This window comes from Cyclopterus lumpus, chromosome 5, assembly GCF_009769545.1.
Source record: "Cyclopterus lumpus isolate fCycLum1 chromosome 5, fCycLum1.pri, whole genome shotgun sequence".
NCBI classification, from domain to species: domain Eukaryota; kingdom Metazoa; phylum Chordata; class Actinopteri; order Perciformes; family Cyclopteridae; genus Cyclopterus; species Cyclopterus lumpus.
In genome coordinates this window covers 12955092-12979765 of record NC_046970.1, presented here as the reverse complement: position 1 = coordinate 12979765, position 24674 = coordinate 12955092, and the positions used below count along the sequence as shown (strand labels likewise).

The window sequence follows — 24674 nt, the reverse complement described above, 5'->3', positions numbered from 1 at the left end:
TCTGCACAGATAAAGGGAGTGACAGTAAGCAAATAAGCAAAGAATTTACAGTACGTGACCAAAACTACCCAAATGCAAGCAGTCTGGAGTCAGTATTCAATGCTGTATTCCTGATATATATGATTTTATGATTTTGTATCCATGTACCCTCATAATGAGTTGATCCAGAAAAATACTTTTGTAAAAAAAAGTCCTACATTGGCAATTCAGCAGACATAAGAGATCAGAAAAAATGGAGCAAAATATAAACTAACGGACTGTTTTCATGTATTTGACCTTTTTACTGCATGGTTCTCAGTTAGTCAGTGGCTCAGATTAACCTTCATTAACAGAGCATAGGTGTGTGTGTCTCTCTTTCTCTCTCTGTGTGTGTGTGTGTGTGTGTGTGTGTGTGTGTGTGTGTGTGTGTGTGTGTGTGAATCTTACGTGACCCAGGCTAATTTGTGAAAGTCCAGAGACAACATTGAAGAGTAGTGCTCCTTGAACTAGTATTCCTCAGGCAGTCTGTGTGTTTGTATTTGCAGTGTGTGTGTGTGTGCGTGTGTGTGTGCATGTGTGTGTGTGTGTGTGTGGTGCACCCGTCTGCGCTGAAGGCGAGAGAGTGAAGCCTATTGATTATTTTAATCCTCCTATTTGTGAGTCTGTGATCCTCTCGGCTGAGCCTTCCACAGAGGGATTGCTAATGGGGCGGAACGCTTTCCTCCTCAGCCCTCTCTCCCTGTCCAATTAACTTAACGCTGGAATCTGCGAGGAGGGAGCAGTGGGTCTCAGAGGGTGGTGGTGGTGGTGGCGTGGGGGCTGGAAACACTGCTTAGACACAACTCTACCAACACCCCCCCATTCCAACATCTCCCAACCTCTCATTTACACCAGCAAGAACTTCCTGTTCCAGACTAGTATGTCTCACCTTTAATTAAAGATCCATCTGCTTGTTTTATTCTGGTGACGTGAGAACTCCATTCAGATGGTGTTTCATTTTCACAGGGTGGCCTTGCAGTGGGTAGAAGCAGCAGCAGGTGAAGAAATAATATTTGTAATAGAAAGCTACCTTAAAACAAGCTGCTGCCGCTGTCATTCTGTCTTACCGCAGATATTTTAATAAGAATTTGTCCAATTAGTGTTTCTGTTCAACCCTTGAAGCTACAGATCAGAAAACCAAACCTTTAATTTTGGACTCACTAATAAAGGCGCTGCTGTATTTCACAAAACTGATAATAAACCTGAGTGGGGCGAACAAAACTCCACCACTGACCCAACTAAACCGCAGAAGAAACCTTTAAAACGATCAGTTCAATGGAATTCATTGGCATTAAAATATAGAAACAAGACAATAGAAAATCCTACGTTGAGAGGCAGCAGGAACGGCAGTCCCCAAGCCAGAGGCCTCTCCCTTCTGCTGCTGCCACAAGCCTTTAAGAACTTCGTTCATTCGTAATCCAGGTGCAAACGAACATTTGTATGCAGATAAATTCAGCTCGTTGAACACACCAGGGCGGGGCTTAAACTGGACAACAGCGCAGGGAACAAAGACAGCCATAACACCTAACACAGAGAGGGGGTCAATGTTCTATGTGGCATTTGTTCTATATCTGGGGATTGGGCCACAAGGCATTGTTTTGTGCTGTTTAAGATTATGGCAACCGCTTCTCTAAAGTGAGCGACATCAGATCCAACAAACAAGTGTGAAAAGGATGACGTCACTGTGAACTGCAAATGTACTTTCTGGACTCGCTTAGTTTCACAAAAACCTCTGTAGTCGTATCTGTGCCAGAACTGGTTAGACAGTTTACATCTTAATCGTCGGTGTTTGCTGACATTTATACTAGACATCAATATGTGTAGAAGCTGCCCACAAAAAATACAAAATAATAAAATACAAAATAATATTATATTTGAATCATTTACCTGAAGTACTTGAAGTGTATATCTTTACTTTATTTATTTAACTCTTGCACTCAGTTTGACATAAAAACACAAAAAATTAGCACAAATCAGGCAAAACCTTATTACAAATAACAATAATTAGGGAATAATGTCCACAAAGTCAGATAGTTTACCACATTATTCTTTATCAATGGAGGAACAAATACATTGCAGGTAGGTTTATTGTTGGCTCTAGGTGGAAATACTGGAATATATTTGTCAGCTGTTTTCATATTCGAACCTTAGATAAGTTTGACAAATGCTAAAAAAATCTTGAGATCTTTGCAATAAAAAATAAACACCCTGAGCAGTGAGAACGTATCACAACATGTCACCAGCTGAGTTTTTGAAGAGAACAAAGAATTCAAAAAGCAGTGGTTTGACTCAGCGACGGCAAAATAATCCTGAATTTTCTTTTCATTTTATTGTGTTTTATGGTCTTCAAGGGCAGAGGGGAAAAAAAATGCTGATTTATACATAACAAATACACACAATTCAGCTTGTACAGTGACAACAATGAATCCACACTGCTCGTGAACGAAGGTAACAGCGCCAGAAAACACACACAGTAGGATGCAGCATGACACAGAGGTTATGTAAAGCCTATGTAAATGGAAAGAAGGAATGTCTGTGTACAAATACACAATGTCGGGAGGGCTTTACAATCACAGTACAAGAATGATTAGAAACGTTCACATCCTAATCTCATCGGGGTAGTCATGCTATCTATCAGGCTTCAAAGTTGGATCTGTCGGGCTAATATGAAACTCTTTTTCCATGTCACTAAAACTACAACAGATGTGCTCAAAGGAGTATTATATTGTATCCTTCAAAGCATTATTACTTGAAAAAAATAGAAATGTTAAATATAGTAATTTGGTTACATCAACATATTTATAATGTAATCTGGAGGAACAGCACAGTTACATGCTTCTGTTGTTCGTTCCCTTGTGTTTCCCACCATACCGAATGAACCTTGGTCTTCATTTCGGGGGCTTTTATTCACAGTAGAGTCACATTCAGTTACATACAAAGATTCACAATCAACGTCCTCAGTTAGCATCTATATTTCTTAAAGTGGTCATCAGATTGCTGTTTGTATCAGCTTGTTTGTATCGCCTGCATTCAACACGTGTCTCATGCATAACAATGAAAAAGATAGTGTAAGGCACAGAAAACCGACAGGTATGGCAGTAAAACATCAACAACAGTCACCTGCATTTTGAAAAACATCTTCACATGAGTATATTCACAGTAAAATTAAAGGAAAAGTTTGACACTTTGTGAGATACGGTTATTTGTTTTTACGCAGAGAATTAGATGAAGAAAATCAATACCACACTCTTATCTGTTCAGTAAATATGATGCTCCACCTAGCCCAGCTTTGCTCTGTCCATACAACAACCTACTCGACCCACCTTTTTTTACAAAGCACCATCTGAGAAGCCGCTGTTGGAAACTCTGGAAAAGGGAATGGCCTTTCAAAAAATGTATGTAGCAGGTGATTGGATGAACCATCTGTCAATCAAACTCTTATCAAAGCACCAGCAGAAGAGCGAAAACAAGATCATTGAGAAAGGCCGCCATTGTCATTCTTTGCTCTTCTATCAATTAAGAAATACTCTCCAGTTGGGATTAATCTTATGCTATTGCAGCATCTACGCTAACCAGTTCAGAAGCTGCCATTGTTGTTTAGAACAAACAGTCCTCTCTCCGTATCGTCACACACAAACACACACACACACACACACACACACACACACACCTATGTCATGCCCGTAGCTAACACTAGCTCCTCACAGGACACTGACTGGTCCGTGCTTTGTATTACCGGACACAAACACATTACTTGAAGCATGACGAGATGGCTTTTTTTAGGATATGTGATCTTGTGGTTATCGCGTGATCTGTCTACATCGCGAGAATCCGATAATTAACTACCACCAGCAAAACCACAAATTCTTATTTTTACAGTTAGGTTTTTGTACGAATCAAACAGACAAGCTATTGCACATTATTTAGTGAGTGTTAAAGATTCTGGTAGGTAGATTCTATTACCTTTTCAACTGTGCCAGACTATCAAATTCCCCCTGTTTCCAATGCTGTGTTAGCATAAAAGTAAGTCAGTATACTTCCTCAAAAGTGCTTGTTGGCTTAAATAGCTTCGGAGACCCCTTCTCACACACCTTTTTAGGGTTTAGGAAGGCTGTGTTTAACCATTTCTGTAAGTTTCCAATCCAACATTCACACACACCTCACACTGTTATTGGACAGCTCTGCAGAGATGAGAAAGAAGCCTTGGTTTTTAACTTTATTTTTCTATTTGTTACACAACAATTTAAATTTCAACTGTATATTGATAGCATATCACATAGCTCCACTTGACCTTCCAGTGTAACCATTCCGTTGATGGATTTACACTTTTAATTTCCAGCGTGGTCAGACAACACATCTTACAACTCCTTTTCTAGTATGACCGTGCCCTTACGCTATAAGCTAAGTGGATGCTGGCCATAGTGTTATCTTCAACAGATGAATATGAGAGAGTTTCAATTTTCTTATCTAAATCTCTGCAAGAAAGCAAACAAGCGTATTGCAAACTATGGATGCCAGATGAAGTGTGACTGAACAGGCTGTAGAGGAAGCCTCAGCTCATTAGTAGTACATGATGAGGCTCTGCCGTGAGCTGTGACTCAGGGAAGATCTCAAAGCGAAACCTCTTGATATACCGTGTGTATTAAGGGACTGTTACCAACAACTTGACACCCCTTCCCTTAACAGGAGCTGGAAAATGTGCAAGTTTAACTAACAGCAGCGTGATACGTTCATGCTTTAATACAAGCAGAAGGGTAAACACACACGTATGCTCGCACACAAGCATCAACACAAACATACAACACACTGGATTATGTTCATGGTGTTGGCTGTATTATCAGCTGCGATCAATATATTCATGACTTTTCTCATTTGGAAATCCATCTCACAGTGAAGGCGAGAAGCGGCAGCCAAGTACAGATACTTTGATTTACAGTCTACATTCAGAGATCATTCCAGTCGATTTCAGACCGGTGGCTGAAATGGTCATCTTGTCTCAGTTTAACAACTGATAGGAGAAGTTCAATTCATGTGAATCCGGTGTTTTAGTCACGCCTACACACACTGTACATGGCACAGAATAATGATTACACAGTGTGAGAAGCAAATGTTTACTGGTGATATATACAATACTGTATGAATTCTTACACAATTTCTCTGTTTGTTAACTGTGATCAAGTAATTACATGTTTGTGTAGAGAATGGCATTGAAATGACAAATTACATTAAGGAGTCATGGTGGTGTTAGATGAAGAAAGGAGAGGGAACCTTTTGCTTGATTACAGAGGGAGAATATATACATGTGAGTATACTGTCAGTCTGGGTAGATGAGGAAGCCAGAAAAGGTGCTGTATTTGTTGGTGTTTCCGCCGTGGACTTTGCCCCCATCCAGCTGTACGCACACTTCGTCCCCAACATCCAGGTGCAGGATAACACTGTTGGAGGCATAGTCGTAGTTCTGATCTGCATCTTGAGCAATTGCACTGGCTCGCACCTGCAACAGGGACAAAAAAAAAGTAAACGTTGATAGGCTGCAAAGATGGAAAGAAATAAGGAAATACCATCAAGGAAGTGTTAATGTGATGTCTTAAGTGTATTTTACAGTATGTTGAGGTCTTCATTAATGCTTGTTATAGTTAACATATTCTGCTAAATTTATATTTCTTGGGCATTTTTAGCCTTTGTCAAAGAGATTAGGGAGATATTTTTATCGCAAAGGTCCCTGGGCATGCTCACAGATGGCAACTTAACCTGTAAGCCATGAGCTCCTGGATAAGTTGTGCAGATATTAAATATCTTTCAAATCTGAGTATTTTAAAACCACATAACAAAAATACTTGATGCTTGCTTCTACCTGAGTTTTAGTTTTAGAGGGGTGAAAAACTACAATACAATACTTAGTTTGATGGGAAACTCTCCAATGACATTATGTGATTGTTTTAGGCGTAGCAGCTTTTTGAAGAGCACATTTACATCCAGTTAGAACCTCTGCATATTTTACAAAACTAGGAAGGAAAAATAAGTTGGATAAAGGGAGAAATCTGGGGTGATGATATAATTTGTATTTTAAGAACCGGCCTGAAAAGTGGCACAAACTGAACACCTGACACACCTGACATTATAAATAACTCATACATATGTAACTTTTTTGCTCAGTTGTTGTATTTATATTGGACCAGCATTTTTTATCATCACCAAATGTAACTGAGCCATTTCTAAGAAAATAAATACAAAAAAATGTGTTTTTATTTGTAATGACTATTCAAGGCAAGATAACACAGCTGGCCACTACTACATACTACACAAATTATTATTTATGAACATTTAGAACCAGTTTAATTAAGAATGAGAACTATCAATTACTATCAAATACATAAATACAAGAAAAACTAAAACTAAATTCTGATTGCTTTAATGTATATGTGATCATGGATTCCATTACTGTATATTTAAGATGAAAGATTTTCACTAATTAGTTACCAATCTTTCATTGGGGGAAACCTATTTATTAGTCTGGTCCATGCGTCTCTCCAAGCCTCTGCTCCCACCAGTTTCTCTGCTCTTATTTGAATTGTTGGTCCTCTTTTGTAGCCTCAAAACACTAATAATCACCTGCAATGGAGGCGTATTCACCACAGCCATCTAAATGTTAATTACTGGGTTGAGGGAAAGGTCATAGCAGAAATTGGACTTTCTGTTTTCAACGGGAAGAACACAAATAGACAAATAGATTGATTAATATAGATTAGATATAGATATTATATCATTCTAATACAAATTGACGATGTTTTATAGGCTGATGATGTATTAGGTTTATCTCTTTCATCTTATCACAGCATACCAACTCAAACCAGTCTGCTCACGTTATCTGGATGTAACTGATGCCATTTTATTTCCTGTTTCATTCTGTGATCTTGGTGTAATGTCATCAGTACAGATGCCTTCCTGTCCACTGGGTAGACAGATGAGATGTGCAGTGATCTTTGGCCTAAAACCTCCATTTGAGAGCACATCCTTTTCTTAGCCACTATCAATTTTTCCAGAGGATTGTTGCTCTCTCACCTGATCCACCTGTTGCAGAGCAGAGGCTGATGGGGATTGCAAGGATTGCATCAGGGAGGACCAGTTCAATTGTCAAGCAATTACAGCAAACACAATGAACGTACAGACACACACATACTGGCTGCTGCTGATATATGGACATTGTTTTTTATGCAGCTGAACTATAACAATTTCTAATCAATGCCATTAGCCAGGATTATGTCACAGGTATTCAGCTTTGCAAGGGTGGCATATTTTCACCAAGTGTGTGTGCTTAACTTAGCATTCATTCCTGTTTGTGCCCCAAAATATTGCTGGTGTTAAATTATAATTCAATTCTAAAATAAAGCACCTTATTAACAGGTTAACACATGTATATAATAATATAGGTTGACGAATTTCATTAAAGAAACAAAAAAAAACAGAAATATTTAATGCTATATAATGCTAAACATGGACAATGTGCATCGACAAGGACAAAGGCAGTTGGACAACACCATAGCCTCGAAATGACCAAACAATGTACTCAACACCCCTATAACACAGTTACAACAAGAGTTTGTCCTCATGAGCTTCATAAAACTGACATTAGTGTCTGCCATCTAGAAATTGCTGGTATACAAAACCAACACACAAAAGATACATTAGCTGGTGTGAAGACCACAGAACCTGGAGCCTGATAGAATATTTTAAAAGTAATACGGTCTGGAGAGTCATTCTTCACTCTTGTATCTACATCTGGACAGCTTTATGTGTGTGGATGTCTGATTAAACATGATGCTGGGTCTGCAATAGTACGAGCAGCATTTGGGAGGAAGTCGTTCCATCTGACGATTACTGTACATGTTTACTAGCAGTTAACATTAATATGAAACCGCTAAAGACAGATGCCTGCATATTCCAAGATCATAATGCTCTTTTACATGTTGCTATTGAAGAGAGGTTTCATTATGACCTGAATGAAGGCATACACCTGCAACAACCCACACAGTTTCTAAATGTAATGTCATGGTTCAAATAAAAAAATGGACTTTTCTTCAGTTGAACGTGGATAAAGAGCATTTTTTCTGGCGAATAGGGAAGTGTTTTTTTTATTATTTAGGGGTTTCTGTTTAGTTCAAATTATTTTCATTAAGTTAAGTAACCAACTATTCAAGCAGAATATCCATTTAATAGTGGAAAATAAAGTACACAACCACAAACATATTAATGAATGGTAATATGATACCCTCACTCCATCCTTGTCTGTGGCTCTGACTAGTCCATCATCTCCACCAGTCATTAAGCTTCCCTGACTCTCTTGTCATCACTTGCACAAATGAAATAGGACTAAACTGTCCGTCTCTCCCCATCCTCCATCAAATGATATGTTTTTTTCCACCCATTTCATCAATTCAACTCAATTTATTTCTCCATGCAACCATTTCGTCAATGTAGCGAAGGTGAACATTTTTATTCCCCTCCTCGAGACAGAAATTAATCGATACTTTTCCTTTGTTTTAATTCAACTCACATCACATCATTAATTGTTGTCTCTCCCTACACCTCACGCCCCTTCCATCTCCCCTCTCCCATTCGCTACCGCATCGCTATATCTTCATTCTGGACCCATCTATCCATCTTTTTGTGTCCTTACACTCCAATTAGATGCAGGTCACGCACACATTTTCTCTCCCCCGCCATGGCAGTGTTGGCGGGAGCAGCGACTAAGTGTGTCCCTGTCCGGTCTAAATCGGATTGATTAACGGCGTGCTGCTGTGGCATGTCTCCTGAGGACCCAACCCCACCCCCCCTTCTGCCTTCTTCCCCTCCTCCCCTCGCAGTATCCCTTACCCCTCTCTACCTCCAGATGTGTCAGGGTGGGCTATACACGGCTGCAGGCTACAGTAATTGGTAGTCGGATAGCCATGGCAGCTCCCTGCCTAATAGGTCCGACTCCTCAATAACTCCATACAATCACAATAAATGGGGGCACAGGATAGGCTACAGTGGTCAAATGGGCCCATAAAACACTAGCGGGAGGTCAGGATAACACGCACACACACACACACACACACACACACACACACACACACTCACACGCACAGTCCATCCATATCTCTCTCTCCCTCATTCTCGACAAGAGCAACTCTCTTTTTTTGTTATAAATCTCAAGTGAATACCTGAGAAAAACCACACAGCATATGAGACATTTTGTTATTTTATACTGTTGGACTGTTTTACACTGAAGGGACTGAACAGCTCCCCCGAGGAGGCCTAATAGGGTTTAGGAGAAATATAACAGTAAAGATATACTGACATCTTGTACGTCCAACATCTGTCTACATGGTTGAGCGGCAGGATTCCCCTGACAATATTTTCAGCTGAGTTAGAAGCTGCCAGGCTGTTGTAACTTCCTACAAATACAGTATAATATTACAATACAAATAGTATACATATATGTATGTGCATGGACAATATTATAGCAATCCATCCTATTTTAGTATGTGTTTAAACTACATGCAGCACATTAAAAGGACTGCTGGGTTCTGCCTTTGTCACCCATGTTTAAGAGTCTATGTAAGTTGCAGCCGTGATATTCACACCACCTCACTGAAATTCCCTTTAAACATGAACATCAGCTAATTATATTTGCCTGCCAAAAGGCCACAATGTTATTTATGGCTTTTTGTGGTTGACATCCGTATGAGACACATAGGTTAACTTGGACTCGACTCCACTAGACAGTGGATATGCTGACATTTAATGTGTTATGTTCATGATTAATTCATGGTTGCATTCTCCTCCATATAGTAACCCAGTGGACAAGTTTACACATTTTAGCCACATATTTTGAAGAGTGTGACATTTGACATATTATCACAGTCAACATCAATATCATTGCCACAAAGGAATATGAGTTGATTATGAATCAACAGTCATCTGAGTTGTACTCAATTAAACAAAATGAAAAATATTGTTAAACTATTTGTTTATATCAAAAATGTATTACAAAAAATAAATATGTGTAAAGAGTATTATTTAAGTGTTTTAAATTGGATAATCAATGGTAGAAAACAACTATGCACATTTACTCAAGTATTGTGCTGCAGTAAAATGTTTAGTTACATACTGTGCTTTATTTTAATTTAATTTTAATTTTATTTCATATTACACTACATTTATATATATTATTGATAAAGATTAAACTACCTGTAGTAAATAAAGTAAAACTAGCTCCACCTCAACCAACTATACGTGGAATGTTTTTCTGCATTCCTGCGTCTGTATTGAGACTCTAATAATTAAATTGTTATATCATTCAAAGGGAGTAACCAATTGGTTTACTCATATGTTTAAAAAATAAATAAACTAGGGAAATGTAACCTTTATTCTAAAGGTGGTCAAGATATTTGTACTTTTTAAGATTTGGATTGAAGACTTTAACTTGTAACTGCTATTTTTTACATTGTTGTATTGATGCTTTTCTTTAAGGATCTAAATACTTCCTCCTCCATTGTGGAATATATTTTCTTGAACCGAGCATGAGCCGGTGACATTGCAGAGCTTTGTGACACTAAAACCAGCACAGATGTATCTGCAGGTTCGGCTGTCAGCAACAATCACAGTGAAACCCTGTTTTCTTAAAGTGCACAGGAGGCGCCGGGGCTTTGGAAACAACAAGAGGGAAAGGCAAATCAGGATTATTGTCAACAGTGGCGGAGATTGATAGCGACAAGGGAGTGAATTTCTGTCTGTTGGCTCAACGCTATTCCGACTTGATCTGCTGCTGTTAGGGAGAAGGGAGACCCGCGGGACAATAAAGAAGATTACACTGCCTCCACTTTTCATTATGGGGCAACATTAAATAGGGAGGGACAGAGAAAGGTAGAAGAGAGATTGAGAGAGAGAGGAAATTGACAGCATATAAATAATTCACAGACACTACTAAATGCTGAATAAAATCTACATTTTCAGATGTGAGCTTCTGATTTGTGTGACATATTTAAGGGCATACATACTGTATTTCAAATTTATATCACCAAAGATTTTCATCATTTTTATGTGTATTGACCCACTATAAATGTTTGTGTTCATAACGTTTATGTCTCAGAGAAAAGAATTATGGAAAGAGTGTCGGGAGAAAAGAAGGACACGTATAGTCAAAACGAGTGGCGTGTGAAAGCAGAAATTTGGGATAAGGAAATACAGACGGGTGAGCAGCTGCATCCACTTTTAACAGTCTAAGCACAGGATTCACAGGAAGCCAAAGTTGAGGGTGGCTTTGAGTGATGTGGAGGGAGCCTGTTGGATAACAAACTGATCAAGCAAGCCTGCTTCAGAGGGGGGGCGGTCCATGTAGTGGGTTATTTTTTCAGTTTTGTTTTGTTTCACAGTGGTGCCTTGATCCTCTGGTAATAAAACTGACAGGATTCATTCACTGTGATGTACAGACCTCTCAGAGCGGAGCGAGGCGATTGAGACGGGGTCTCTTAAACTTACCTCAGGGACCTCTAAGGGTGAACTGGGAGATAGAGGAAGGGCAATTGAAATGGCCCTTTTTGTATAAGTGTTCTCTCTGCCTCCGCCCATATGTACCAGCCTGAGGTATCCTGTTTCTATTATGCAGGTCAACATGTAACACGTCTGCTGCACTGCAATCACACTAATTGGCATACTATATGTTAATATTTTGTCATGACACTCAAGACCCAAGGTGTAAAGATGTTGATTAAAAAGTCTCTAATTGGCTCTAGACTGAAACCTTTGAGGGTAGAGGAGATGCGTTAATTGGATATGAATGGGTTCTTTGGACGGTCTACCTGCAGAGCACCAGCTAGATACAACGCCTCTGCTCTGAAGTTAAATTATAGTATTCCTTTATGATATATTGTTTTCTGTCTCTTATCAACTCTGTGTGTAAATTCATGTGCACAGGGACACATACAGCAGGTAATTTAAAACCTGTTCACAGGGCAGAAGTTTATATTTCTCTAATTCTGAAATAGTAATCCAATATGCATTTTACCTTTGTTCGTGTCAGCTCTGCTACTATCAAACATGGCTGTCTATGAAAGAAACTAAATCCTGCTTCCATGATGAGGAGAAAATGAGGGTATAATGGGGAGGCAAAAGGAAAGCACAACAAAGACCCGACAGAACACAGTAACAACGAGCCAAATCGTTTTAGTTGGCGGAATATAATGGCCTCAGCCATTATAACAGAAACATATAGTCAAACAATGGCGGTGCACGAACATGCATATAAATGTGTGTGTTCTCAGAGAAAATAACAAGAAGCGAAAACAAGGGCAAGCTGCAGGGTGTATGAGAGGACCCATTCTGTTTACTCTTAAAGAAATGCTGTCTGAAGGGGTGGACTATTATCCTTTAACACACAATGTTCCCCATTATAATTGTGTCTGACACTAAAGCAATGTACCACACAGAAAATGTGTCTTGATTATTAATAATTATCATAACATACACAACCATTGGGGAAAAAAGACTGCTCCCAAAAGGCAAAAAAATAGTTGAGGTCCATATTGACACCTTCACGATGTAATCAGCAGCTTCTATTCAGCAGCTTCTACCTCTCAAAGAAGCCACATCACACCTACCTACTGGAGGCGAGCCGCTCGTTTCCTCTAATTGAGTCCAAGCTTGTCATCACCACAAATTTTAAGTGACATTAAATTATCTAATTAGCTTAGCTTATTTACCTATGTACTTTACACACATAACATGGTCAGTTTCTGCATTGTCTTTGCTGCGTGTTGCATGAGAGCCAAAAGTAGCCAGCTGTCTGTTAAATCCACATATATTATTTTAACCTGCATCATTAATGCACCTTTCCTCCAAAGCTGAACTCTCCACTTTTAATTCATCTTTACTTCTTATGTTTACACCTCACATTGTTAAGGCTGAGCCACTGTGTTGGGCTTTAATAAGGCACTGCTTTCTCCACCAGTCCCCTCCTCCAGTATGTCGGATCAGACCTAATCCCAGTGCCACATAATGAGATCACTGTGTGTCAAAGCAGATGAGATGCTGACATGCTACTACCACTCTGATGTCATCAAAACTATAGTGTGTGTGTGTGTGTGTGTGTGTGTGTTTGTGTGCGCGTGTGTGTGTGTGTGTGTGTGTGTGTGTGTGTGTGTGTGTGTGTGTGTGTGTGTGTGTGTGTGTGCGTGCATGCATGGGTGGACCATAGACCAACCAACTGACCATGCCCAGTTTCTCCCATATTGGACCAGCTATGAATATTCACACTCCCTATCCATGCTCATTGTTGTAAAGGGCAAAGTACATATTGGTGGTGAATTATATATCCATTGAAAAGGTCATCTACTTCAACACCAATCTTTTGGTGAGTTATGGGACACAATGAGTGAAGAGGATTCCTTGCATTGAGTAATTCATCTCTGCAAACTTAGTGCAAACTCGCACATCAGCTACACATTTCGTTTGCACACAGCTGGCAACGTGAGTCTGATTTGTTTCATATATGTCAGTCATAGCTTTATCCCATCTCCTCAACTCCTCCCTTCACCAGAGGACAGAGGACACTCTCATGTTGCCTATTCTCTCATCCTCCTATGTCCACTCTCTTGTGAATATCCATCCATCTCTCTGTCAGCCCACTTGTCTCCTGCCTGTCCCTGCAGTGATCTCTCCTCGGGATGTGTCTTATTCTCAGCTCCCTTTGACAAGACATTGATTAACACAAAGCATATCAGTCTGACATTTGTTATACATATACACGTACACATACACACATACACCCATGCTGCGATCGACTGGCATACAGAGTTTTAAAGGAATAGTTTGACATTTTGGGAAATATGCTTATTTCACTTTCAATGTTGCAGTCTTTTTTGTATGTTAAATATGTAAGCCGTAAATTGCTTAGCTTAGTTTATACATAACTCCAACGTCAAAGGCAAATTGTCATCTTTACATTTTGGTTTTTGTACAAAAAACAAACAAGTTTCAATATTTTAAGTATTGTTCGGAATTCAAATTAGAAATGTAGTAGCCATGTCAACAAGGCTAATGTTAAGATAGCTGTTGATGGTGAATAAAAACCTCAAAAACATAAGCCAGCTGCTATCAAAATAGAAAATGTTCTGTTTCTACGTGTGACAATACAGAATCTAAGATGTGGGTGTGGAGGCTTTTGCAAATGTTTAAAGATACTTTGAAGGAGCTATGTTAATTAACGAAAGTATGATTTAATGAGAAATGTAACTAATTACTTTTGCAGTTGAGTAGTCTTTTTTAAACTTTAATTACTAATTACTAATACATTTATTTCATCTCTAATTGACAAACCTTTCCAGTTTTATTCTTAAGGTTTTCCTCATTGACCTAGCTGGTTCACAAGAGCACTTGTCTATTCACAGAAAAAAACATCAAGTGCAATGAAACTGTGAGGGCAAGATCAGCACTGAATTGGGTTAAATAATTTAGTTGATGGAAAAGATAATTAATGGGGAAGGATTCAATAGCCAGTGTGGACGGTAATGGTGTGTGTGTGTGTGTGTGTGTGTGTGTGTGTGTGTATGTGTGTGTGTGTGTGTGTGTGTGTGTGTGTGTGTGTGTGTGTGTGTGTAAAAGGAAGGGCACAGGTGGAGGGGATAAGATCTCATCTAAAGGCTATGAAAGATTTATCAGCAAGTGAAGATAGGAATGACAATGTCTGTGAAGGCACGCAACAAACCAAGTCCTCCAATTATAGCTGGCATTTAACTGTCTGTCCTCTTTACTCTGCACTTAATGCCCATCCCGTCAAATCGATAAAATAGGGAATAACTGTTTTTATTGACTTGATCCAGCACAAGAAAAATCTATAATACAATGATGTGGGTATTTGGGAAGTCTATAAAACCAAAGTTGTATGAAGAATATCACATTTGACTATTTAACCCTAGCTGCTCATACAGTATGTTAGTTTGTAGAGTATTTAAAGAATATCAATATTCCAGTTGAATCTGGTGAGCCCACGTATCAAGGAACGGGCAATTAATTGTTGGTGCAGATTCAGGAATAAAAAATAAATAAAAATTGCAAAGTAAAATATCGTGAGCAATTTTCTCCAGTTTTTTGTACTAATTTAGATTTGATGCAGAGATGCAGTGGATTGTGCAGTCTTTCTGGAAGTATACTTTCCTAATTGATTGATTGAAAACTGATGAGTTGTTTCACATTCTCTTTTTCCAGCTTTTCAAATATAAAGTAAGGATTTGCTGATTTGCTCTGTATTGCAGCATTGTGAATTTGATAGAAAAAAAACAAGCAACTAAGATATCACCTTGGACTATTTCACAGATTAAAAGATTAATCGGGAATAACTGTTAGCAGCCATCATTTCAGAGAGAATTCTCATTGTGATATGAAAACTCATGTGCCAGTTATGTTGGTAAAATATGAAAACTAAAGGTGCAAAAAACGGATCATAACATAATTTGAACCAAATTTCAGTTTTTTGAGATATCATGATAACAAAACAAAAAATTGAAGCAAAGGCACAAGTTAGAGGGTGAAGCTGCAGTAAACCACTGCAGCAATCCAGGTTTTCCCAGTAGCAGGCACCATAATGTTGCACTGTTGAATAGCAATAAATAGAGGGAAAGCCAAGGCCAGCTGCAAGGTGTAGCGTGAACTTCCTTGTGAAGCTCATCTATGGCAGGTGATAAGAACCAGTAGACAATGGCATGTGTCTGGCTGCAGTTTTTTTTTTTTTTTTCAGTGTCCAAGCTGTGAACTTTTAAAAAACCCGTAGCTTATAAACATGAAATGACAATTTCGCATGTTCACATAATAAGGATATAACTTGAAAGTGAGCATTTTTGTGTTTAGTGTGGAAGGTTTCAATGCAAACTGGTCTGCTGAGTAGCAAATTGCTGTCCATTCATGTACCGTATACATAATGTGAGAAAAGACCGTTGTACCTTCGAACACTCAGCCGTCTGACTCGTAACAATGCAAAGCATGTTCTTTCTTCTGGTAATCCCCAGGAGGTCACTCCTCTGTTCTGCAGCACACATGTCAGATTCAGGGCTCCTCAACAGAGTGAGGGCTTAGCACTTCAAGCTTGTCACGGATCTCCAGATGGAAGCATTCAAGGCTTTGTGCCAGGCATTTTACTTGTTTATTTATTAGTGTTAAAGTCAGAGTTCCTCAGAGGACAGTAGCCAGCTGTTGCATTTTGTTCCACTGTTGCTGTTGCTTTGTTCCACTGAGACGTGGAAGATTGTTATCCTCTTGATCGCTTGACTGTCACTCACTCTCTCTCTCTCTCTCTCTCTCCCTCTCTCTCTCTCTGCCTTTGCGTGAAAGTTGTACAATTGATTACAGTTTTCGTTTTCCATGTTAAGTTGTTCTAAGTCTCACCTCTGTTTCTACTTTCCTCTTCTTTGTCCTCCAATTTTTAATTTGTATTATTAAACAGTGTAGATATTCGTTACACAAGAGTTGAGATCATTTCATTTGAATTCTGCTCAATTAAAACTTAATTTTTATTCTTTTTGATATGTTTTGTGGAAACTTTGCTTTAGATAGTTTTTTGTCTGAAACTTCGAAATGATGCTCTCAAAGTTCAGATGTTAAAATACAACTTTTTATTTTTGTGTTTTGGAAGTAGTTCAGAAGACTGAACTATAATATACTGTATTATGTATATATATATATATATATATATATATATATATATATATATATATATATATATATATATGTCTGTCAAGGTTTTCATTCGTTTAGTTTTGTTAACATCTGCAGACTGAGAGTTTGTCTCAAAAGGTGGACCTTTGAGATCACAATATCAGAGAGACATTTCATACACACAAACGACTCACAGATCACACTCACCTGTCCGTTCTTCTTCAGGTCAGCCCACATGCTCGTCCCATCACCTCCTCTCATCAGGACGTGGTAGGTGAAGTAGTAGATGCCAGGCAGAGGGCAAGTGAACTTGCCGGTGCTCGGTTCGTAGTAGTTCCCTACGTTGGTTACAACATCATCAAACTTGAGTATTTCACTCCCTTCGTGTTGTTTCCGGAGGCCTGCATAGAAGGCGATTTTGGGACTGTAGAAGGACGGCCCGTAGCCTCCGGGTCCTGGCCCAGGTGGACCAGGTGGGCCGGGCTTGCCGGGCTCTCCGGGGGGCCCTTTAGGACCTGGAGGACCGGGAAGTCCAGGGTTCCCTCTGAACCCCTGTTTACCCCTGCGGTTTGAGAAGTCTGGGGGCTGGGGGGAGACGGCTGTCAGCTCTCCCTGTGGGGGGGTGAAAGTGTCACACACCATCTTGCAGCTCCCAAGCATCTCGAAGTGCGTACCCCCTCCTCCGGACCCTCCCCCCTTGGTGGTGTGGACTAATAGGGGAATGGCCACCAGCAGGACCAGGACCATGGCCACACCGACTCCAGCCCCAATGACACGTTTCTTGCGGCTTATCCGGGAGGCGGCCAGCGTGAGGAAGTCCTCCTCCCCCTTCGCTGGAATGGTTGTGCCGGCCAGGCTGAAGGCTGAAGAGAGTAACTACTGGGTTGAGAAGGTGGAGGAGGAAAATGTGTGATTGTGCAGGACAGAGATAGGAAAAAGGGAGCTATTCTAGGATCGGGACAGGCAAGTCTCAGACGGGAGAAAATCAGTAGTCGGGGGGAGAATGACAAATAGGTTTTTCCATTTCTTGGTATTCAGAATAATTGTTTTGTATCCTTTTATTTTTTATTTTCTTCTGGTTCACAATGTCAGAGGGCTGTCAACATATCTAAAGATGATACATTAATTTACAAGACAAAAAAAAACATAAAAATCTTTTTCTATATATTTTTTGAATAAACATCACCGTTGAGATGTTGATTTTACGGCAACTGCTTTTTTAAAATCCAGATCTTGTGGAGGCTCTGATGAGAAGCTTTCAGTTGATCTGTCAGGTGGGGTCGACAGTATTCCCACTGGAGTTCATCTCACCCACCACATATAGGGAGGACGCTTTACTTGTCTGTCAAGGAATGAAAAGAGAAGAACAAGGAAACTGCTAAATCTCTGCTCTTTTCTTATGTTGGGAGCCTGGATTAGATTTACCTCATCAGTTTACTCCTCCATTCAAACTAACTATAGATGTGTTACAGGTCATAAAAAGGCAAATGCTGAGGAAAGGGCAGGCCACATTGCATTAGATGTGGAAACTTGTTTTAAAGACCGCTTGGATGAAGCAGAGATAATTGTATCACAGGTGATCACTTAAACTAGAAGTAAGAGAACACACACAGACTCATAGAAATATAAAAGCATAACAAAACAAAACCTTCTTTCTAACACATGTAAGACAATGTAAGAACAATTTAACAACATCTAAATTATTTTCAGCAATATAAGAATTATGAAAAATGTAATAGAGGATACAGAGATTTTATAAAGCGTTTATTTAAACATATTTGGCATTACTGATAAAGAAATAATAAAGAAAAAGGAAACCTCAGTTATATCATAATCAAACGAACTGGGGTCACAGCTATACATGCTATTATTGCAGGCCTGCATACATTATGGTATAACTCGACAGCAAAACATATTCAAATATAGGCTATATTTCCCTTTTAATAGTCCTTTTTAATTTGTATACGGTAATCAATTAAATAAGAGCTAGAGGAAATAAGGAAACCACCAGCTAGCTTTTATAACAAACGTAATCAGCTTACCGAGTTCTTTCTTTCTTTTCTTCGCGGTTCTCAGTGTTTTTTCATACTGCGGGTTCAGATGGAAACGCCGTAAGAAAACTGATCCAGGACCGAAATCCTTCCGAGACTGAGCGCTTTCACTGTGCCATCGGCTCAAGTTGCGCTGCGCTGCAAACTCAAAGTCACACTAATATTTAAACTTGCAGCATCTCATCCAGGACTCCTGCTTGGTGGCCGGAGCGCGCCGTCCACAATACTCAAAGCAACGCTCGCAGGCAATGTGAGCAGACACGAAGTGAATACAAAATAAATTTAAAAAAGAGTATTACTGATGACGCTACAATTCAAAGTCGCGTGGCGCTCTTTAAAAAAGAAATCACGTATTCTAACGAGTTACTTTTACAGACTTTCGCCCTTCAGAAATCCCGCTGCAGAGCGACTTAATTTGCAGCAACAGTTCACTCACTTGTTGTATTTTCCGTCCTGCGTCTCTCCTCTCAGCATCTGCCTACTCCTGCTCCCCCGCCTTCTCTCCGTAACACACGCACACACACACACGCACACACACACACACGCACACGCACACACACACGCACACGCACACACACACACACACCGAGATTCACCCTCCCATCCTGCATGTGACCTTTTCACAAATCATGATGACCACATCTGTTTAATAGTTTAATCAAACGTTGTCGTTTTTTCATACGGAAGATTCATTTGCACACAGAACCCAAAACAGCTATTATAATAATAACACATGCTGTCAGTGAACTGTAATGCATTTCAAGGTATTTTCTTAATGTAATATTTGTATAGTTTAAAAAAAATCACACACAATAGAACTGTATTATTGCCTTACTTAGCCAAAAACAGATGTCTTATCAATAAGATGGGGAGCTTCTTGTGGAGCTATCTTTGTTGAACAGCAGGTGTTAAGAGATTACAGTGTGACAACAAAACGTGGGCTACAGATGTGAGACTGACACTCATCAGGAAGGCTGTTGAAGTGAAAAGGAGAAGGAGAGTGGTGTTGAGAGTGGTTGTTGTCAATGTCTCTTTCTGTAGCTTTCAGACCTTGTTAGAGATGAAAGATGTATCACTGTTGACAACCCCCATTCCTTCTCCTCCTCGTCCTCCTCCTGGTCTTCTTCTCTTCCTTTTCTCTCTCTTTCTCCTCCTTCTCACTCTCTCTTTACATTAACATTTATCAAGTAGTTCATTCTCAAATCGGACATTGTTTTGGAGTGCTAATGCACTGTTATAGAGCAGGGGTTCCTCTGAAATATGTATTTAATGTGTGTCTTTCTGTTGCACCACACTTAGTTTTATCATAAACACATACCTGACATTATAAACACATCTGTCCTGACATACAGTATTTTACTCACATTTTCACAAGACATAATGGTCCAGGGGCATTTATTCACATGCCAGTAAACCAATTTAGGCAACCACCCAGTCCTCCAAGGCACAAATGCTTGCATGTACTGTCAGTCCTGCTCCTTATTCATTCATCTCCCAACTTTACTGAGCAGGAGAGTGAAGCAGATATTGAATATGGATCAATAGATCACTCCCCAGAATGCATACTGTCAGCCGACTGAGCCCTCAAGCAGATGCCAAGCCTCTGGTCACATTTGCATTTGGAGGAAGAAAATAACTATTGCTTGTCAGAAAGCAGGAAGCTGTGTGGTTTCTACATTTTACAAAAATGGCAAATTCCAGATAATATAATATAATAATTGTCTATATTGATGAATATGTGCTTTTAGAGTATACTTTCTGCTTGCTTGCATCCACTGCACGGCTGGCTGTGCTTCTTTATGTGTCTTTATTGCATGTGTGTGAGTGCCTATATGCATACGTATGTGCGCACACATATAATTTACATGTGAGCTCTGACACATGGGTGGCACACTGAGAGGCTCCCTGCATTTAAATTATTATTGCCAAGAAGGGAGGACAATTTAGCGAGAATGAGGTTTTTAGAACCCTATGAAATATTAACTAAGCCGATGAATATATCAGCTGTGAAGTGATAATGTCTGTCTTCGCGTGATATATGATATTATGTTCTTGTCTCTTCTCTTCTGTGTTTAATTCGAGCTCAGGTTTACAGGAAAAAAGAGTTTGATCTTTTCATTTGATTTGTACAATACTGAATTTTATCTGAAAAATATGACTTCATAATTGGTTATTATCAGAGATATCTGTTGCATCTCCTTCCATGTCCTTAACTCTGATATCTATTTTCTGACCTTCAGGTAGCTAAGCTGTAGAGGTTTGATTAATATAAAGGCTTTCCAGTAACAACGGACTGGAAGATCTGAAGATCAGAGGGTTACAGGGTTAATGCTCAGTTGGGACATGGCTGCTTTTGTTAACACAAAGGTCAGCTGACTCAAGCCTGTCAATAAGCCAGAGCAGGAAAAAACATCAAACCCTGTAACAGAGGGATTTACTTCCCCTGGTGAGTAAAAATGTTTTGTTTTGTTTTTTGTCTGTATGTAAAATCAGAGTTCCCTTAAAGCCAAGCCCTAGCCCAAGCTTGGCACACCTATTTCTGGGCCGTTTCTCCCATTCTTCTTTGCAGAACCTCTCAAGTTCCATCAGGTTGGATGGGGAGCGTCGGTGCACAGCCATTTTCAGATCTCTCCAGAGATGTTCAATCGGGTTCAAGTCAGGGCTCTGGCTGGGCCACTCCAGGACATTCACAGAGTTGTCCCGAAGCCACTCCTTTGTTATCTTGGCTGTGTGCTTCAGGTCGTTGTCCTGTTGGAAGATGAACAGTCGCCCCAGTCTGAGGTCCAGAGAGCTCTGGAGCATATTTTCATCGAGGATGTCTCTGTACATTGCTGCATTCATCTTTCCCTCAATCCTGACTGGTCTCCCAGTTCCTCCTGCTGAAAAACATCCCCACAGCATGATGCTGCCACCACAGGCCCATAGAGATCACCCCCGCAGCCCCCGCACTGCGGGGGGGCCTCGCAGTGACAGGGGGTCTCGCATGGCAATTTTTTTTTTTAATCCAACACTAGCCAGCACACTCGGCCGTATTGCGGCTAAGTGTCGGCTGACTCGGCTGTGTTCCGGCTCGATGCGGCCAAATGTGAGCCACCTTTGGCACATTTCACTGTTGCCATGTCTGGCCCAGATGTAGCTGTTATGGACATGGGCAGATTCTGTCTGAGACATGGCAACCGGTTTATCGGCTGCCGAATCTGGGCCGAATAATGTAATAAATAAATAATATTACATTACGTAACAACATTAAGATATCCCTCAAAGTTGTCTCTCTCATATAAAGCTACACAATAAAAAAAAGTATTTTAAACTGGCTTTATAAGTTTTAAATAATAGTTGTAAAGGCAATCGTAACAGGCAACCACTAGGGCCTCCTGCTACGCGGACTGGTGTTATTGTTGGGCCGCGGTGTATTCTGGGAGAACTACGAGGAAATTTCTCTTGAGGAAAAATGAAACGCACATTTAAAAGTGGTGCCCAAAAGCGGCAATCAAAACAGAACATTTCTGAATTAAATGCCAAACTTCCCAAAATTACAAGTCTTTTTCGACCAGCTGGTGAAGGATGCACTCATCTGCCAGAAGATACAGGTATTGTACTGTTTGCTATAGCTAACATTACCACGTAGCTAACTTTATACTTTGACAGCTGTACTGCTCTGTCTATGTGTTGTGCTTGAAAATACATTAACCTTATTAAACCTATGCTCTCACTATACCCCCTGCGCCCATTATCGGACACGGGGGAAAAAACACCGTTTTTTTTAACATTTCCTTAATTATCTCCACAACCACATCGTTGTTTAACTTCATTTCACGTTGTCCAACACTGCAACCCTTTTGAGAAGACAACGGCTCTGTACAAAATAATAAAAGTAACCGTTAAGTAAGAAAGGTCATTTTCCAAGCTAAAACTGATCAAAACATATCTCAGAAGCTCCATGTCACAAGAGAGGCTGTCAGGTCTGGCCATCCTTAGCATAGAGAATAAACGTGCGCGCAGTTTAGATGTAAAGAGCGTGGTTAAAGACTTTGCACACAGATTTGCTAAAAGACGAGCACATGTGTATTCAAATGCAAACCTGTAGAAAGTAGCCTACCGGTATATCGACTATATGTAGGCATATTTGTTATGTTGTTGTAACATATGTTCTGTTTGATAGGCCCTAGCATATGTTTTGTTTCGGTTGGAATACATTTGTTCTCTGTTTGAGCTGTTTTTTCTGATTGAATAAATTTCCCTCAAAAGAAAAGCTTGGGTCCTGTTTGTTTATCTTTGGATAATGACCGCCGGATAATACATTATCCCTTACATATAGGGGGGCCCTCTCAGGGTTATTCTGCAGGGGGGCCTCATGTGTTTCCGTTACGGCACTGTGCCACCACCATGCTTCACTGTAGGGATGGTATTGGCCAGGTGATGAGCAGTGCCTGGTTTCCTCCAGACATAACACTTGGCATTCAGGCCAAAGAGTTCAATCTTTGTTTCATCAGACCAGAGAATTTTGTTTCTCATGGTCTGAGAGTCCTTCAGGTGCCTTTTTGCAAACTCCAGGCGAGCTGTCATGTGCTTTTTACTGAGGAGTGGCTTCCGTCTGGCCACTCTACCAAACAGGCCTGATTTGTGGAGTGCTGCAGAGATGGTTGTCCTTCTGGAAGGTTCTCCTCTCTTCATAGAACAACACTGGAGCTCTTTCAGAGTGACCATCGGGTTCCTGGTCACCTCCCTGACTAAGGCCCTTCTCCCCCGATCGCTCAGTCTGGCTGGGCGTCCAACTCTAGGAAGAGTCCTGGTGGTTCCAAACTTCTTCCATTTCCAGATGATGGAGGCCATTGTGCTCATTGGGACTTTCAATGCTGCAGAAATTTTTCTGTACCCTTCGACCGGATCTGTGCCTCAATACAATTCTGTCTCGGAGGTCTACAGATAATTCCTTGGACTTCATGGCTTGGTTTATGCTCTGATATGCACTGTCAACTGTGGTACCTTATATAGACAGGTGTGTGTCTTTCTAAATCATGTCCAATCAAATGAATTTAGCACAAGTGGACTCCAATCAAGTTGTAGAAGCATCTCAAGGATGATCAGTGGAAACAGGATGCACCTGAGCTAAATTTTGAGTGTCATGACAAAGGCTGTGAATACTTATGTACATGTTATGTTTTCGTTCTTTATTTTTAATAGATTTGCAAAAATTTGCAGAAAAAAGTTTTCACTGTGGAAATACTCATATAATATTCATTAATATATATACATAAGTAGCATAACATAACAACATATATATATATATATATATATATATATATATATATATATATATATATACAGTATACACACATATATTCACACATTGCTGCATCTCACGGTCTTCAGAAGATTTTCTCAGTTTTTATCAATATCCACATATGAAACCTTGGTGGCACAATAACAGGTTGATGCATGATTTTGATCATTAAATTCATTAGCACTATTATGCATTACTCTAAGCATAATACAATCCAATGTGAACTTGTCCTCTGTTTTATAACAGCACTCCTGAAGCTGAGGAGAGTTACGTGTCTTGCTGAACTTCCCAACACGGCAGTTTGAACTCAGGTCTGTGCAGGCCAATAGGCTACTGGATTTATGGTCATTAAAAACAGGTTCCACATTTTGGAATGAGTCATTCCAGGATATAAACTCTGTTTTTACAGACAGAAGCATGATAACATAGATAAGGCTCAACATATGTGATGTATCAGCAGGACAGTCACTCTCTTTGCTTAGAACAATCAGTAAAACCAATCAGGACATGAGCAGAGAGTCAGCATGTAATCAAAGAGGTTACCATGGTATTAACCATCTCATTCAAGGTGGAGGTGCTATCCACCCAGTGAGACACAAATACAAGCCAAGTAAGTGGCTGTGGAAAGGGCT

The 24674-nt window shown here is 39.9% G+C and overlaps 1 protein-coding gene across 1 annotated transcript; it reads right to left on the bottom strand.

Annotated features, from left to right (window-relative positions):
* Positions 1-1916: 1916 nt before the first annotated feature.
* On the bottom strand, positions 1917-19238 carry LOC117731141 (complement C1q-like protein 4). The gene is made up of 3 exons (XM_034533298.1): positions 18750-19238; positions 16915-18049; positions 1917-5512 (listed from the first exon to the last, which is right to left on the bottom strand). Exons 2-3 carry the CDS (start codon positions 17452-17454, stop codon positions 5333-5335), a joined length of 720 nt encoding a protein of 239 aa, XP_034389189.1. The 5' UTR covers positions 17455-18049; positions 18750-19238; the 3' UTR covers positions 1917-5332.
* Positions 19239-24674: the final 5436 nt, after the last annotated feature.

Bases quoted from the DNA above. Each gene is read 5' to 3' on its own strand.
- LOC117731141 (XM_034533298.1), bottom strand. From the start codon at position 17,454: ATGGTCCTGGTCCTGCTGGTGGCCATTCCCCTATTAGTCCACACCACC. The intron at 5,513-16,914 runs GTGAGTGTGATC...TCCCTGTTGCAG, and splicing joins ACCTGAAGAAGAACGGACAG to GTGCGAGCCAGTGCAATTGC.